Source organism: Xenia sp. Carnegie-2017, unplaced genomic scaffold (genome assembly GCF_021976095.1).
Source record: "Xenia sp. Carnegie-2017 unplaced genomic scaffold, XeniaSp_v1 HiC_scaffold_4, whole genome shotgun sequence".
Taxonomy (NCBI): domain Eukaryota; kingdom Metazoa; phylum Cnidaria; class Anthozoa; order Malacalcyonacea; family Xeniidae; genus Xenia; species Xenia sp. Carnegie-2017.
This window is the reverse complement of record NW_025813504.1, coordinates 4,295,251-4,311,049: the sequence shown is the minus strand read 5'-3', so window position 1 is coordinate 4,311,049 and position 15,799 is coordinate 4,295,251. Positions and strand designations below refer to the sequence as shown.

General features: G+C 34.9%; 3 protein-coding genes and 2 long non-coding RNA genes across 6 annotated transcripts; 1 reads left to right on the top strand and 4 right to left on the bottom strand.

Moving 5' to 3' along the window:
• Positions 1-1,837: 1,837 nt before the first annotated feature.
• LOC124455779 lies at positions 1,838-2,715 on the top strand. The gene is made up of 3 exons (XR_006952019.1): positions 1,838-2,118; positions 2,200-2,249; positions 2,504-2,715. It is a non-coding gene; the product is annotated as an uncharacterized LOC124455779 (long non-coding RNA).
• LOC124455777 lies at positions 2,693-4,453 on the bottom strand. 2 transcript variants are annotated; one of them, XR_006952018.1, is made up of 3 exons: positions 4,137-4,453; positions 3,593-4,054; positions 2,693-3,492 (listed from the first exon to the last, which is right to left on the bottom strand). It is a non-coding gene; the product is annotated as an uncharacterized LOC124455777 (long non-coding RNA). The 2 variants fall into 2 exon arrangements; XR_006952017.1 differs by having other exon boundaries at positions 2,693-4,054.
• Positions 4,454-7,607: 3,154 nt separating this feature from the next.
• LOC124455886 (volume-regulated anion channel subunit LRRC8E-like) lies at positions 7,608-9,218 on the bottom strand. Its single transcript, XM_047006498.1, has one exon. The coding sequence runs from the start codon at positions 9,216-9,218 to the stop codon at positions 7,608-7,610; it is 1,611 nt and encodes a 536-aa protein (XP_046862454.1).
• Positions 9,219-10,953: 1,735 nt separating this feature from the next.
• LOC124455885 lies at positions 10,954-12,421 on the bottom strand. The gene is made up of 4 exons (XM_047006496.1): positions 12,386-12,421; positions 12,063-12,243; positions 11,610-11,698; positions 10,954-11,447 (listed from the first exon to the last, which is right to left on the bottom strand). The coding sequence occupies exons 1-4, from the start codon at positions 12,419-12,421 to the stop codon at positions 11,310-11,312; spliced, it is 444 nt and encodes a 147-aa protein (XP_046862452.1). The 3' UTR covers positions 10,954-11,309.
• An 8-nt stretch (positions 12,422-12,429) lies between these two features.
• On the bottom strand, positions 12,430-13,500 carry LOC124455769. Its single transcript, XM_047006402.1, has 3 exons — positions 13,109-13,500; positions 12,848-13,039; positions 12,430-12,740 (listed from the first exon to the last, which is right to left on the bottom strand). The coding sequence occupies exons 1-3, from the start codon at positions 13,457-13,459 to the stop codon at positions 12,444-12,446; spliced, it is 840 nt and encodes a 279-aa protein (XP_046862358.1). The 5' UTR covers positions 13,460-13,500; the 3' UTR covers positions 12,430-12,443.
• Between the last annotated feature and the right edge of the window lie 2,299 nt (positions 13,501-15,799).

The window sequence follows — 15,799 nt, the reverse complement described above, 5'->3', positions numbered from 1 at the left end:
GAAGAAAACCAAGATCTCCATCCTCTGGATGTATTTGTGATAACTGATTACCACTTCGTTGACGTATTTGATTGGAAAAATCATATTTGCATTTCTTACATAGCAACACAAATGTCCAACAAAATAATATAAGGAACATCACTCCACTCAATGCCAAAAGCGTAACATAAACATAAACAATACAATACATGGCCGGAGCAAGGTTATGGGAACATAGAAAATAATCTTGAGGAATGGGAATGTGCTGAGTCAGTGTACACGTCATCGTGTCTTTTATATGTTTCAAGAAATAAAAATTAATGAAGAGAAATATTATTACTGAAATGAATTGAAGCCCACTTTTCAATGTATAGAGATTCGAAACTTTTGTAATGCAATGAGATGTTGATATGTCTTCCTTAAGCATTTGCACTTTCTCATACAAACCAAGTAACGCATTCGTATTTTCTGGAGAAAAATCGGCATCATTGCATTGATCTGTAAAATTGGAAGTTTCGCCAGTTGGGATTCTTAAGTATCCATTCGTTTGTTTGAAACTTTGCTTCGTTACTGCGTTAGTGACTCCTGAATTATTACATGGTGAATCATAACACTCCTTCACGAGATCAACAAATGTTTCAATTACCGACGAAGTTAATGGAAGTTTCAACCAAAATTGTCGAGAATGAAAAGCCATAATGCTTCAACGAACAACACGATCCACAAATAAGCCGAAAACTCTTGAATCGCGCTTTTACTGCATTCTGAATTGACAAAACTTTTGTATATAATATGGACTTCGTGATCTGTAACGACTTCCGTTCTTTCAACAAAGCTTGTATTTTGAGACTCGTAGAATTTTTTGCATGTATCGGGAAATTTTAAATTCACAAGTGGCCAAGATGCATTCAAGTTTGGTTTTGATGCACTGGGGCAATTGACAACTGCTACACATTCAAAACTTCCTGATGTTACCTCCATACCAGCAACAAGAACGGATAAAATTCCTAAAAGTATCACTAAATAATCTGTTATAACATCCCAGATAGGCTTCAAAATCTTAAAATTTTGTTTTCCTTTCTTCCAGAAATATTCCATGGGCATCATCATCTTGATTAACTGATAAGAATTGAGTATTACGATCAGTAGATTTTGCAAAACGCTACGTTACACAATATATCAAATTCGCTTACTAGCGCTTCCGCATTTTGTCTGCACAGCAGGATAAATCGTTTAAATTACAAAGTTTGTATACGTTGGTTAGCAACTAAACTATTTCAGTCACTTCCTTTGTAAACACGAACACTCCCGATTTGCAATTCGTTCAAAGGATCGAGATTTAAATTACCGAGACAGTTAAAAATATTAAAAATAAACCAAGTTGTGGTAAAGTGAATCAAGTCACCATACCTTACTATAGACCCTTTGCAGTGACGTCACGCACGCTTAGCAACTGTTGCTGGGGGAGCATCTGGAGGACAAGCACTTGTGCATTGCTTTATATGTTAATATGGCTAGTAACATAAAGTCAGCGCTTTCTAGGTCAAAAAAAGGTTTTTTGCCTGGATATATAGAAAATATTCAGTGTAAGGATAGTAAAGCGCGTTACAAAATGAAATTAGGACATTGCAATGGAGATGATCCGTACGAAATACCAAAAAATCAATGGCTCGACGATATCGATCTGTGGCCTGCTGTCAGCTACATTCATGTTGGCATGTATTTATTATTTTCGGTCAGTGCGTACACGAAATAGCAGTTAAAAACTGTAAGAGTCTTGATAGTTATCAAAATTTTGTGAATGGATGGGTGCGTGAAGTGTTGGTGAAAAATATGATCATTGCTTGCTTATAGCTCAAAGCAGCTTGTCGCACCAACAGAGATTCACCTTCCAAGAGTCTGATCACAAGCATTTGCTATCCAGAGCTGAAGAAATTTTCAAATGCAGCAACAAGATGGGGTTGCCAGCATGAAGAGGTGGCAAGAGACAAATATCGGAAATGGGTAAACACAAACCATGAAAATGTTTCAGTAACAAACAGTGGATTCTGGATTCATTTGACCCATGGATCTCTTGGTGCTTCTCAAGATGGGCTTGTCTCTTGCCAATGTTGTGGCAATGGGATTTGGGAAATAAAGGTTTGTTATTCATTGTGTCTATGTTTCATGGGGGAAAGGTCAACATAATAATTACATCACCTGTTGATTTTGTTTTGATAGTGTCCATTTTGCCATAAAGATGAGACAGTTGAAACTTCAATAGATGAAAGGTTGTTTTGCATTGAAGTAAAAAGTGAAGGCACAAAACAGCTTAAAAGAGTTCATGCGTATTACTATCAAGTACATTTGTAAATTATTCTAATTTCATATAACAAGCTTAATGTATAGCAATTCACTTTCTTAAGTTATTGCTCAGTTGTCATGCACTAGTTTCAGCTAATGTGATTTTGTTGTATGGATAGAAAAAGACTTGTTTTCATAAATTCCTTTAGCAAGCTTAATGCATAGAAATTCACTTTTTTAGGTTATGGCTCAGTTGTCATGCACAGGTTTGAGCTACTGTGATTTTGTTGTGTGGACAGAGAAAGACTTGTTTGTTGAACGAATCTTTCAAAATAACGAATTTCTAGAAAGGAAGATAGAGGCAGCAAAGAAATTTGTGTTGAGGAGACTTCCAGAGTTAACTGGAAAATGGTACTGAAGACCCAAAAAATTGAATAAATGAAATATAATGAATCAAATGTCTTATAAATATTATTAGTACAATTTTAAGTGTATGCATGCAAAATCTTTTAAAAGATATTATTTAGTCATAAGGTAAGACAGAATCACAAATGTTAATTAGTGCACAGTTAACAGTAACTATTTTGTCTATTGTAGTGGGCTCATTTTCTTTAGAATTGACAAAATCAATTGGCTGAGTTGAACTCAGAAGTGTATATTTCTTTCTAAGGTTTCCAATCACTCTTTCCACATGAATCCTCACATTAGCAATTCGTCTGGTTTGTTCAACTTCAATGCCACTGAGCTGTTTTTTACCCTTAGTAAAAGCTGGCATCTTGATAGTTGCACAGTACAAACCAACTGACTCCTGGATATCAAAGCCTTTATCAACTAAGATTACATCTCCAGGTAAGAGCTTATCCAGGAGACCACTGTTCTCAGTCAAATGTTTGTCACTGACTCTTTCTCCCAGCCATTGGAAACAAAGCTTACTGTACACTGGGGGAGTGACAGCATTTAAGTACTTAATCGTGTTGTGGTGCTTGTAGGATGAGTAAGTTTGTGCCCTCGCAAGAGGATTTAATGCACGATCTAAAAAAATCTCAAAGCAGTCAATGATGGCAGCACATTTAGGGCAGTGTTTTCTAAAATCCATGGGCAAGGTCTTTCTTAAGGCTTCCCTATCAGGCCATAAAATAAGAGGGCTTAATCAATTATAAAGAACAATTACTTGTAAGAAAATTCTTGATACAGTTCCCTTGTTGATGTTTCCAAATCGATAAGCCAAATCTACACCAGTTAAATTAAAATACAGTTTCATAACTGTTAAAAGCAACTGCCTAAATGGTAACAAAGAGCATTTGGGAGAATGCATAAGGTAGGGGCGTACCAGTTCGAGTGTTGCTGACAAGATCTTCCAATTTGGCAGACCAGTGTAAAAGAGGACTTTTTCGTCATCATTTAAGAAAGATTTCTCGTCAAGTGTCATGTCACTTATCTTGTTTTTTAACTCAAGATTTTCTTAGGTCAAGCGATTTATCTTGCTTTTAATTGCAGTTATTTTATCCAAACTCAGTTCTCTTTGTGAATATTTGGTGTTCGATTCTGATTCTGACAATGAAGCAGATGTGGCTGATATGACTCCGTGTTCTTCGTCTACAAGATGGGTTGTCAAGGTCGATTGGGTCACTGCTGACAGTACTGTTTCAACGGATTCACTTTTTTTCGTTTTTCATTTCTTTCCGAAGTACGAGCATAGCGATCGACGTCAACTTTTTCCACATATGTATGTCCAAGATTTTGAGATGGAGCCCAGTCTCGATTAGTTTGGTCCGTTAAAGCCGATGGCTTCCTTGTCATTGTAAACAAAATAATAAATGGTATAAAATGACACAAACGAACACAACAAAGCTTTTTTCAACTCATTGGCTTACCAGTAACAAAATGAAGGCTACACACTCGTAAATACGTGCATTTAGAATCATCAATGTCTGCCCGACGAATTCTTCGAAGCCACAAAGAACGACGTTCCTTGTGTAAATCTTGCAATATTTTGCTTGCATTGGTTTTCACAGCTGGTATCCGATAAAAACTTAATTCCTTATCCCTATCAGCACGCTTCGAACAGCCATAAATTGCGCTAAAGTTAACCATCCTTGACAATAATATTGCTTTGTTATTTACATGTCGCGTTTGCTTGTCCTCCAGATGTAACGTCACCGGGATTGTGACGTCACATGCAATGGGTCTATTAGTATATAATATATTCATCTTGCATCCAGAACTCCTGTGGCTTAAAAACTGTCTACAATTATCGCATTCTGTCTTCACTAGAAAGTAAAGAATGCTCAGTTATCATGAGTATTCTGCTATATTTACAGGATTTATGTAAAAATTTGACTACAGCATGTAAAGTTGTTCTTATTGTTGGCTGACTTACAATTAAACGCACCAGAGATTGCTTCTTTCATTTTTTAGCCCTGGCAACTAAGTTTTGATTTATCCGGTTGCCGGTACGAGAGGTCTGGAGAGAGTTAGATGGATGTGTAAGAACTGCGAATTAAAACGAATAGAAAAAATCAAGAATTTAGCTGCATTACCTATAATAAAGCGAGACTTTGTTTACTTGAACTCTTTGCCTATAGCTACATTATAGTCGTGTAGTTATGCCATGTATTCATTGTTTAGTTTTTAATGATGCAAAGAATAGAATTATGAATAATTCCAAGGCACTTTTCAGCATTTACGTGTTCCCACCTGAACTCTCGGAGTGTATGAACAAGAATAATCACAACAGAAATTTTCTACGTTTCTTTATAGCAAGTACATCTAACTTCGAATATTAATGATGTTTGCCTGTAATATTCATTTCGATTGTGCGAACAATGGCGTGGCCAGCACGTTCATTTACTCGTGTTATTTGCAAACATTTTAGTTGGTCACTCACTGTAAAAACAATTAATATATAAATAAATGAAAAATGATAATGATCTAGTTGCACACTCAATGAGGGCAACATAAAAGTCCCACTCTCTCTAATCAAGGGCAACGACAATAGCGATAGCAGGATGACTAATAAATAAATTTAAATTAATCAAGCAATCATGTATTGAAAATATCGTCATGGAACAACTATGAAGATATTTTTTAAGTGCACTCGTTCAGTAAGAGTATAAGTGTGAGTGAACATAGTCATTGAACAACTATGAGGAGATTTTTTAAGTCCACTCGTTCAGTAAGAGTATAAGTGTGAGTGAACATCGTCATTGAACAACCATGAGGAGATTTTGAACTCCATTCGGTGACTAAGAGTATAAGTGTGAGTTAACATCGTCATTGAGCAACTATGAGGAGATTTTGAAGTCCACTAGGTGAGTATATGTATAAGACCTTAGGCATTTCAGTATAATTGATTCATTCGACTTTTTCTAGAGATGTTTAACAGTTTTCTATATAGCATAAGACCTTATAAAGATTATCAATTTTCAACATCGTTAAATTGTTTTATAAATCAATAAAACAGTTTAATGAATGTGTAGATAAACAATTATAAATTCTTGACAAAAACTAGTTTCTCCTTATGTGAATCATGTAATGTAATGTCATAACACAATTCTATTAAAGAATTTACTACTTAATCATAAATTTCTTTTATAATGAAATAAAAAAATACCATGGCAAAGTTTGGTATCGTAAACTATTCAAGTATTAATGGCCCTTGCCTGTAGTAGTCGTTTTGTTCGCTTGTGTGAACAGTGGCGTAGACAGCACGTTCATGTACAAAGGCTATGCAAATGTTTTGGTTGTAAAAACGATGAATATTTGAATGTATAACTGAACAATAATTTTGATCTTAAATTTACCAAACTAGCACGCTGGCTACCCTTACTGAATGTAGCATAAACTAAAAATATGACGGATTCTGAAATGCCGTCACAATCTAATTTGTAATCATCTTATGTTAGGGAGGTCAAAAGGTAAGTAGAATTATATTATTAATTTCCTTCGTTAATGTTTGTAAAAAGGTAAATGTTTACAAGCGATGCTGTAATTGACTAAAGTTCTTGCGTGTTTCCTGCTTTTTTACTATATATGATCTACATTTTCTGTTAAAGAATGACGTCACACCACCATTTTCATTCCTAAGATCTATACTGGAATGTCTACAGGTTGAAGGCACATGCGCTCAACAACTCGTTATCTTATATAAGTGAGGCATATCCTCTGCTGTTTTCCTCTTAAATGGATATAAATATGGAATTTTTGCCCTTTCTTCACTGTTCACAACACAAATAGTCCCTAAAGTTCATGTGCAACACACACGCGTACGTGCAAGGGCGTACCTATTTTTATAACCATAGTTCTCAATTTACATTATGACGTCAGACACATTAGTACGTCTTCATCAATCTCGTAAATCATTGGTGGAATTACTTTTGATGAAAGAGACTAAGACCTTTTCTTCAAAATCAGTCAAAAGTTTTCTTGTGAAGTGTTGAGCACAAGGAAAACTTGCAGTATGAACTAGGCAATTGACAACACTATGATTAAGTTACGCTGCAGTCTACAGACAATACCGAAATTTCATCTCAAAAAGTTTACATTGTAATGAAGACAATTGAGAATTCTGTTGCCCACAACAAAAAATATACAAAAAAACAGTCCACGGCGATGTTTACCTTTCATTTTTAATAACATATAAATAAACACAATGATACGCGTGCGCTGATTGGTCTAGAGCTGAGTTTGCATTAGCCAGTGTAAAACACATCTGAGCTCAACCAATCAAATTAACCTAAACAATCAATCAGTCAAAGAGAATTTGCAAATCGATCATGAATACATTTTAGAGGAAAAGTTAAAATGTTTGTCTTTTTCGCATTATTGTTATTTTATAAAAGAAATAAAAAAAATTTGTCGTATTTGCATTGGCTTAGGCAAACCTCGGAGATGTTTGTTAGAACTCTCGAGAATGTGCAACCCTCGTACTTTGGGCTCGGGCTTAGACTGATCTACTCTCGAGTTCTCTCAAGTGTCTCCTCGGTTTGCAAAAGCCTGTGCAAGCACAGTAAACATCTTTTATTTCTTAACTAGTGTTTAAGAATTTTCTATTTTAATCAAGTCTGTCGTAGTTTGCATCAGCGCCAACACAATTTGGTGCTGGCGTGCTGCAAGTTAACCGCCTTTATCACCTCCAGTAATTGGTCGTTCATAACTTGACTTTCTATCACGTGACTTACTCAACGAATGTTCATTGGATCAATTGAACGGTCCCTAAAGAATGCTGTTAACATATACAAAAATTGTGCGCCTTGAATTAATTTAAAACTGGTAAACTAAGTTCTAAACGATAAAGTGCGTAGTAACAAATTAGAATCTAAATTAACTTAAAAATGTTTTCGGTCTTAGTTTGGCTGAGTAAGATTGCGTAACCTTTTTTGCTCGTTATCATTCAGCTCGTCTAGTGTAGCTTTGTCCATGAGATGAGACGGACAAACCAAGTTTTGCAATTTTTCACATTTAAGGACCTCACGTAGAGCATTTATTTTCAAATTAGGATTGTGGCTAATGTCAAGTGACTTCAGATTTTCCAATTTTGACAACGAACCGGGATCAATGTCTTGGAGTTTGTTGTCGTTAACCTTGAGGACAGAAAGACTTTTCAACTTTGAAATGCCATCAGTAATATTCATTATTACGTTTCCATTGAGATGGAGCTCTTCGAGAGGTGCCATACTAAACACTTTCTCTGGAATAAACTTGAGGCCACATTCCACAATTAATAAACATTTCAGTTTGAGCTTCTGGAAGTTATCAAAATCATTCACTTCAAGATAACAGTTTCTAAATTCAAGGTTCAAAAGGTTTTCGGAAATTATAGGATCAAAAATCGTATGAGGAATTCCTGGAAGAGTATTAAAAGACAGTTTTTTGTCTTTATCTAACATAACCCTAAGATCTGCAACTGGAAATCTTACGTTAAAAGCATGAGCCATAATCTTCTTTTTCATCTCTTCAGAAAGAAAACGAGCGAATCTTATAACGTACATGTTGTTGTAGTAATGCAATAGATGCAGTAGAAAACCTAGATCTTCCTTTACCGGATCTATGTTGGGAAAAATATATTCATAGTTTTTACGATGCATTTTAACTGTCCAAACAAATATGAAAAAGAATATCACTCCACTCACTGCCAAAACTCCGTTATAAATATGAACAATATAATGCATGGCAGGAGCTAGGTTATGGGAGCACAAAAAATAATCGTGAGGGATGGGAATGTGTTGAGTCAGTGTACACGTCATCGTGTCTTTTAAATCTTTCAAGTAAAAATTATTAATAACTAGAAACATTATTACGGAAAGTGTTTGAAACACACTTTTGATAGTGTAAATATTCGAAATTTTTTCAATGAAATGAGATGACGATATGTTTTCCCTTAGCTTTTGCACTTTCTCGTACAAACCCATCAACGCAGTTGTAGAGGAAGTGTCTGGAACGAAATCAAAACTGTTGTCAGAAGTATCGTTGTTTGACACTCTGATATAGTTGTCTGTTCGTTTGTGTCTTTGCTGAAAAAGTGCTAAAGTGACTGTGAAATTAGTACATGGTGAATTGTAACACGCCATCACGAGATCAACAAATGTCTCAATTACCGAGGAAGTTAAAGGAAGTTTCAGCCAGAAATTGTCGAGAATCAAAAGCCACAACGCTTCAACGAACAAAAAGATCCACAAATACGACAGGTAGTTTGGAATCACCGTTTTACTGCATTCTGAATTGACAAAACTTTTGTATATAATATTAACTTTATGATCTGTAACGACTTCCGTTCTTTTGCCAAAGCTTGTAGTTTGAGACCGGTAGAATTTTTTACATGTATCGGGAAATTTTAAATCTGTGAGAAGCCAAGATGCATTTAAATTTGGTTTTGACGCTTTGGGACAATTGACAACTGCTACACATTCAAAACTGCCTGATGTTACCTCCATACCAGCAACAAGAACGGATAACATTACTAAAAGTATCACTAAATAATCTGTTATAACATCCCACCAAGGCTTCAAAATTTTAAAATTTTCTTTTCCTTTGTTCCAAAAATATTCCATGGGCAGCATTTTGATAAATTTATAAAAATTGAGTATTACGATCAGTAGATTTTGCAAAACGCTACGTTACACAGTATATCAAAATCGCTGACTAGCGCTTCCGCATTTTTTCTCCACAGCAGGATAAATCGTTTAAATTACAAAGTTTGTATACGTTGGTTAGCAACTAAACTATTTCAGTCACTTCCTTTGTAAACACGAATACTCCCGATTTGCAATTCGTTCAAAAGATCGAGATTTTAAATACCAAGACAGTTAAAAATATTAAAAATAAACTACGTTATGGTAAAGTGAATCAAGTAAACATACCTTACTGTTAGTATATAATATATTCATCTTGCATCCAGAACTGCTGTGGCTTGGAAAATGTCTACAATCATCGCATTCTGCTTTCACTAGTAAGTTTAGAATGCTCAGTTATCGAGAGTATTCTGCTATATTTACAGGATTTACGTAAAGATTTGACTACAATTGGCTGACTTACACTTAAACTTACTGGAGATTGCTTCTTTCATTTTTTAGCAATGGTAACTAAGTTTTGATTTATCCGGTGGCCGGTAACGAGAGGTCTTGAGAGAGTTAGACGGATGTATAAGAACTACGAATTAAAACGACCTGAAGAAATCAAGAATTTAGCTGCATTACCTATTATAAAGCAAGACTTTGTGTACTTGAACTCTTTGCCTATAGCTACATTATAGTGCTGCAGTTATGTTATGTATTCATTGTTTGGTTTTTAATGATGCAAAGAATAGAATTATGAATAATTCCAAGGCACTTTTCAGCATTTACGTGTTCACACCTGAACTCTCGGAGTGTATGAACAAGAATAATCACAATAGAAATTTTCTACGTTTCTTTATAGCAAGTACATCTAACTTCGAATATTAATGATGTTTGCCTGTAGTATTTAGTTCCCTCGATCGCTTGTGTGAACAATGGCGTGGCCAGCACGTTCATTTACTCGTGTTATTTTCAAACATTTTAGTTGGTCACTCACTGTATAAAAAATTAATATATAAAGAAATAAAAAATGATAATGATCTAGTTCCACACTCAATGAGGGCAACATAAAAGTCCCGCTCTCTCTAATCAAGGGCGACAACAATAGCGATGGCAGGATGAATAATAAATAAATTTAAATCAATCAAGCAATCATGTATTGAAAATATCGTCATCGAGCAAATATGAGGAGATTTTGAAGTCCACTCGGTGAGTAAGAGTACAAGTGGGAGGAAAATTTTAGAATTCTGGTGTGAATTTACCAAACACGACCCAACTGGCAGACTGGCTAACCTTGCTGCATGTAGCATCATAAAATAAACAGAATGAAACGCGTGCGCAGCATGATTAGTCTAGAGCTGCACTGTAAATTTTAAGGTGTTAATTTAACACTAAAAAGTCGTGTTAAATTAAAAGGTACAGAATAACACCATTTCGGGTGTTATTTTCTTACTGGTGTTAAATTAACACCGAGTTTGGTGCTAAAATAGCGCCTATTCTTGGTGTTATTATAGCACTTGTTAAAGTGCTAATTTAGCCCTTAACGTCCGGTGTCAAAATGACACTTAAATTCGGTGTTATTTTGTAACCCCTTTTCTTATTGTTTTTTGTAAGGCCAGTTAAACACGCGACACAAAAATGCTGAGCATTAAATATATTTAAAAAAATCAGATGATTTAGATGCATGTATTCACACATATAAATATATACAAAACATAAAACATACTATAAACAAGTCAATATATGAAACAAGTAAAGTTAAATGTATATATATATAACTAAATATATAAAACATCTTAGAAATACTACTATATTATAATCTCTAAAGCCTCAAACTTTTCACAAACTTTTGAACTGAAACCCTTTTCTTTGCATTTGCGGGCTTACCCATCAAATCTACTTCCAAAAGGGCATAAATGTTACAGGCCTTTGGTGTATACTCCATATTAAGTATATAAAATGTACCTAGAAGTAGTACTATAGACAATGAAATTTCTATATTTTTTTTGACAGATTTAAAAAAATTTGCCCTTCAGTAGCAATTACAAGGGGGTCCAGACTCCCTAATTCTCCCGATCCAATTAGTCGTGGGTAGGTGGTGTTTGCTATTTCATCATCAAAAGAGTCATCTTCCTAAACAACAGCATCAACATAAACACAATTAGAATTACTAGGTCATTGAAAGTGAGACACAATATTGTCTTGTCATGACAGTAATATAATTGTATTTTTATTAAAGCATACATAAAATTTTATCCATGCAGTTTTTATATAGTTTCGGTATCTATTACTTACGCAGCAGATCTTGAAAACTAAGCAATTTGCCGTGGATTTTTCATTCAACACATCCTGAATAATCAATGCTGTAACTGCACTCCTTACATCTGCAAAATATACAACCAACTTATTAATAATTACAGTATACGCATTTTGTCATTGTAGATTTAAGTGCTCATGCTTTAAGATGAAACTCTACAGTGGTGGATCGAGCATAGAGTTTTTAGGGGGGGCTTGGTTTTGTGAGCAACTAAAATCCGAATGCTAGAAACAAATAAATTTGCTAAATATTTTATATATAATAATAATAAATGTTCAGCGTTAATTAAAACTTAAAAGTCATGAAAATGCCATTTTTATCCCTCTATGCACCACGCTGTTGACGAGAGCTTAGAGAAGCACCCTGTGCACCCTCCCATAAATCCAATGCTGGAACTCCGTAAATGGTCAGACTTAATTGAATACACATACCAGCTTCCTTATTAGGTTTTTGCAACAGCATGGCTTCCATCTCTGACATCAATATTTTTATGTGTTTGTTGTCACTATTGCCTGCCCATTTCATTACATTTTGAACCATGTTATTGTAATGGATAATCATGTTGCTGGCTTCATTTTCGTCTGCCAAAATTCGACCAAATTCTGCTTTTACCTATTCCAGTTGCAAAAATACAAGTTACAAAAAAAAGCAAGTTTACTGCAAGATGTCAACTACAACTGGTAAAATTAGCTGCCCCCATGATTTTGAGGATAGTTCTATGCAATAGTTCTGTTCAAAAAATATTTATTCTTACCTCTGAAACAAGCTGAAGAGCTGGATACTCAGTCATTAGCTCATTCAACACTTTTGGTTCATTTATAAATTTTTGGCGCCGGTAGGGGTTTGTTCAACTCCATGAGCTCTTTCATTAGTCGATATTTTTTGTTTGTTTTCGTCATCTCGGTTACCATGGCTTTTTTATGTTCTTCGCACGTTTCTGCAGTCTCACCATTATCCATATCATAAACATCATACAGCTTACGTCTTTTCATTTTTGCTTCTGGCTGCTTTTGTGTAGTTTGAGACACACAAACAGATCTTGTTGTTGAATTTGTCTTCTTTCTACGCATGTTTTTGAATCGATTAGTGATTGCTTTCAACCATGACCCCTGTAACGAAGAAAGTTCATGCTGTACATTATAAGAGATAGCGAGAAAAGCTATAGGATTTCTTCTAAAGATTATCTTATGCATTAAATATTATGAATATGACTTACTGTACCAGCTCCAAGTGAATCGACAAGAAAAGTATATTTTTCTACAATCATGGACGCCACTCTTTGTTTTTCTTCTCTGGATGGAAACATTGTATGAGCTTTAATAGAAGAACAAATGTCCCTAGTAAACTCATCCCTAAGGTTTCCATTAAGTTTTCCTGCTTGCAGTGCTTCATGCACTCTTGGAGAAAACTGTAAAATACAAAAGATAAATTTTAACATCAGAATGTGACCTATTATGAGGTATATTATTTAACATACAGAAATAGGAAGTTTAAAATCTTTTATCCAGCTCTTGTTCGGTTTCCTTTCTTCCACAAGTACAAAGCTTGGTGAAGGTTGATCACTCTTTTCAGATGCTATGGTATAACGAGGTGTACTGGATGTTGTAGGTGACGGTGTGCCTGTTGACAAATGAGCTTCTTCAATTGACGCTGAAGAATTGCTGACATTGTCATTTATGGCAAAGGAATGACTAGTGGATAAAGCGATCTTCTGGGTGGATGGTTCAATGGTGGATGGAACATTTCTTAATGGTAGAAACTTGTCCAAGTTGTTAATCGTTGCCAATGAATTTTTGATTCGTATAACTTGCCTCCTTTTATGCCACATGCCTTCAACAGCTCATTAGATGTATTGTTTATAATACCAGCTGAATCAAACTATTCAAGTACAAAAAATCAAAATTAAATTAAAAAGATATATGTATGTTAATGACTGAGCGAGAGGTTCGTACAGGAGGATACTGGTCGAGTTGTTTTTTCGCTTGTACTGACCGAGACTTTGGGGAGGTCCATTCAAGCGAAAAAAGAACAGCCATTTGATGTTTGGATTGGGCTTTGACCAATCAGAACGCGCGTGAAATAAATTTAAAAATGTTTTCCAGAGATCCCAAACGGCCAGAGGCCAAAGGCCGTTTTTTATGTCGAGAGGAACTATTTTTCTATTCGGACCGAAATATAAACGGTAAATAACGTATTTATTTTTTGTCAAGCGGTTATGGCAGTTGTGCCATAATGTAATCTTGAATTTCATGCGTAAAACTTTCGTCCCTTTCATCCATGTTTACGTTTTCTGCTATATTTTCGCTAACATTTTCCACGATATTTCCAAGCTCGTCGGCATAGCAAAACTCGCTTTTCGAGTTTCAAACTATCATTCAAATCCATTGTTAAAAACGTTTTCCAAATAACTTTTTTAAATTACTAAAACAGCTTAATTTATTGGCTTTAACATTTGCCAGGATTCCGCGGACCGGAGTAAAAAAAATGAAGTAATTTATTCGAACATCAACTTAGCATGCCGCAATAATAATGATTTGGTATTTTTACTTCATAGTCTAATGTAGTTTGGAACCACAGCAGTTGAACTTTCACTCATAATGCTTGACGTCTTAGATTACTTAGTCATTTTTATCTTTACATTTTATTTCCCTCAATAATTTCCCACTAAATTCAAGTATTGTTTTTCGGTATGGAGTCCATATTTACCAAGCAGTGTTAACAAAAGCAACAAAAGTCGTCTAGTCACAACGTCAACACGCAAAATTCATGCACTCGTGCTAAATTTAATTTTATACACATACCTCTTCATCTTCAAGAATAGAAATTACACTGTCCTTTACCCCTGCCTTCTTAAGATTATCAAGCAACGTGGAATCCATCCGACCTTAAACGTATAAAATTTGTAAAACACAAATACAAAAATTTCTACATGAAATATAAGCACGAGGAGAAGTATGTGTCACAAGAAATTTCATAAGAAAATACATTCAAAAAAGCTTTGTATTTACCTTTTTAAAAGAAGGGAGATCGTCGAAAGCAAATAACTTAAATCCAATGGCTCTTTAAGCCTTGTAATATTGACTTTTACGTTTAGTTCATAATAAAATATAATTTGACAACGCTGCACAAACAGGTGAAATCACGATGAAAATCATGAAATGAAATATGATCAGTGTGACAGTGACAGTTGGCTATAAGCATTTTACCGCGTTTTTGCATATAGTCGCTAATATCACATTTCACACCATATATGGTAACAGAGTTGAGCCGGCACTCTCTTCAGAAGTGAATTGTATTCTTGAAGTGAATTATGTCATGGAGCGTCTATATCGATGTAATATTTGCCTAGAATTCGTTTCAGATTCTCTTCAATTACTAATAACACATTTTTGCCGTATTCATCGTGATGAACCAAATTTTCATGTTGTTTGTGGCATCGATGGCTGTGCCAGGACGTTTAAGAAATTTTTCTCATTGAGAAATCCCCTTATTCGAAAACATAACATCGTGCGCAATACGAGGAACAGCGCAGAGTTGAATACTGATAGGGGAAACGGCAATGCTAATCAAAATCATGATATTGATAATACAGACCCTGAACAGGAAGAAGAGTTACTTTTAAGTTTTAATGAACTCACAAAGCCAAGGTTCCCCCTATAAAATCCATGCTTAATCCATCTCTGGTTAATGTAAAATATGTATTGCCGCTATTTTTTACGAAGTTTTTAAACTGTTTAAATGAACGCATAAGTCAACTGTTCTGTTATCCGTGTCAGAACGAAAACAGCTGCAGTTTGATATAAGTATAAAAATAAGTTTAAAAAACAGTTAAAATGAGTGTTATTTTGACACCCATGATTTTACAAGGAGAGTGGTGCAGAAATACCGCCCTTTATAAATTATTGTAACTCTTGCTAATGGCGTTAATTTAACACCAACCACTTAACACCTAAAAACAGTGTTACTTTAGCACCTTTGTGGCAGAAGAAGGTGCAGTTCAGCACCATTCATTGGGTGTTAAAGTGTTGAGGTGTAAATTTAACACGCTACAATATGTTTAAGGTCATATGTTGTTAAATCAACACCAATATTGGTGTTATAATAACACCTTTTATTTAACACCACCGGTGGGTGTCAGTTTAGCACTAGAGAAAGTGCTAGTTCAACA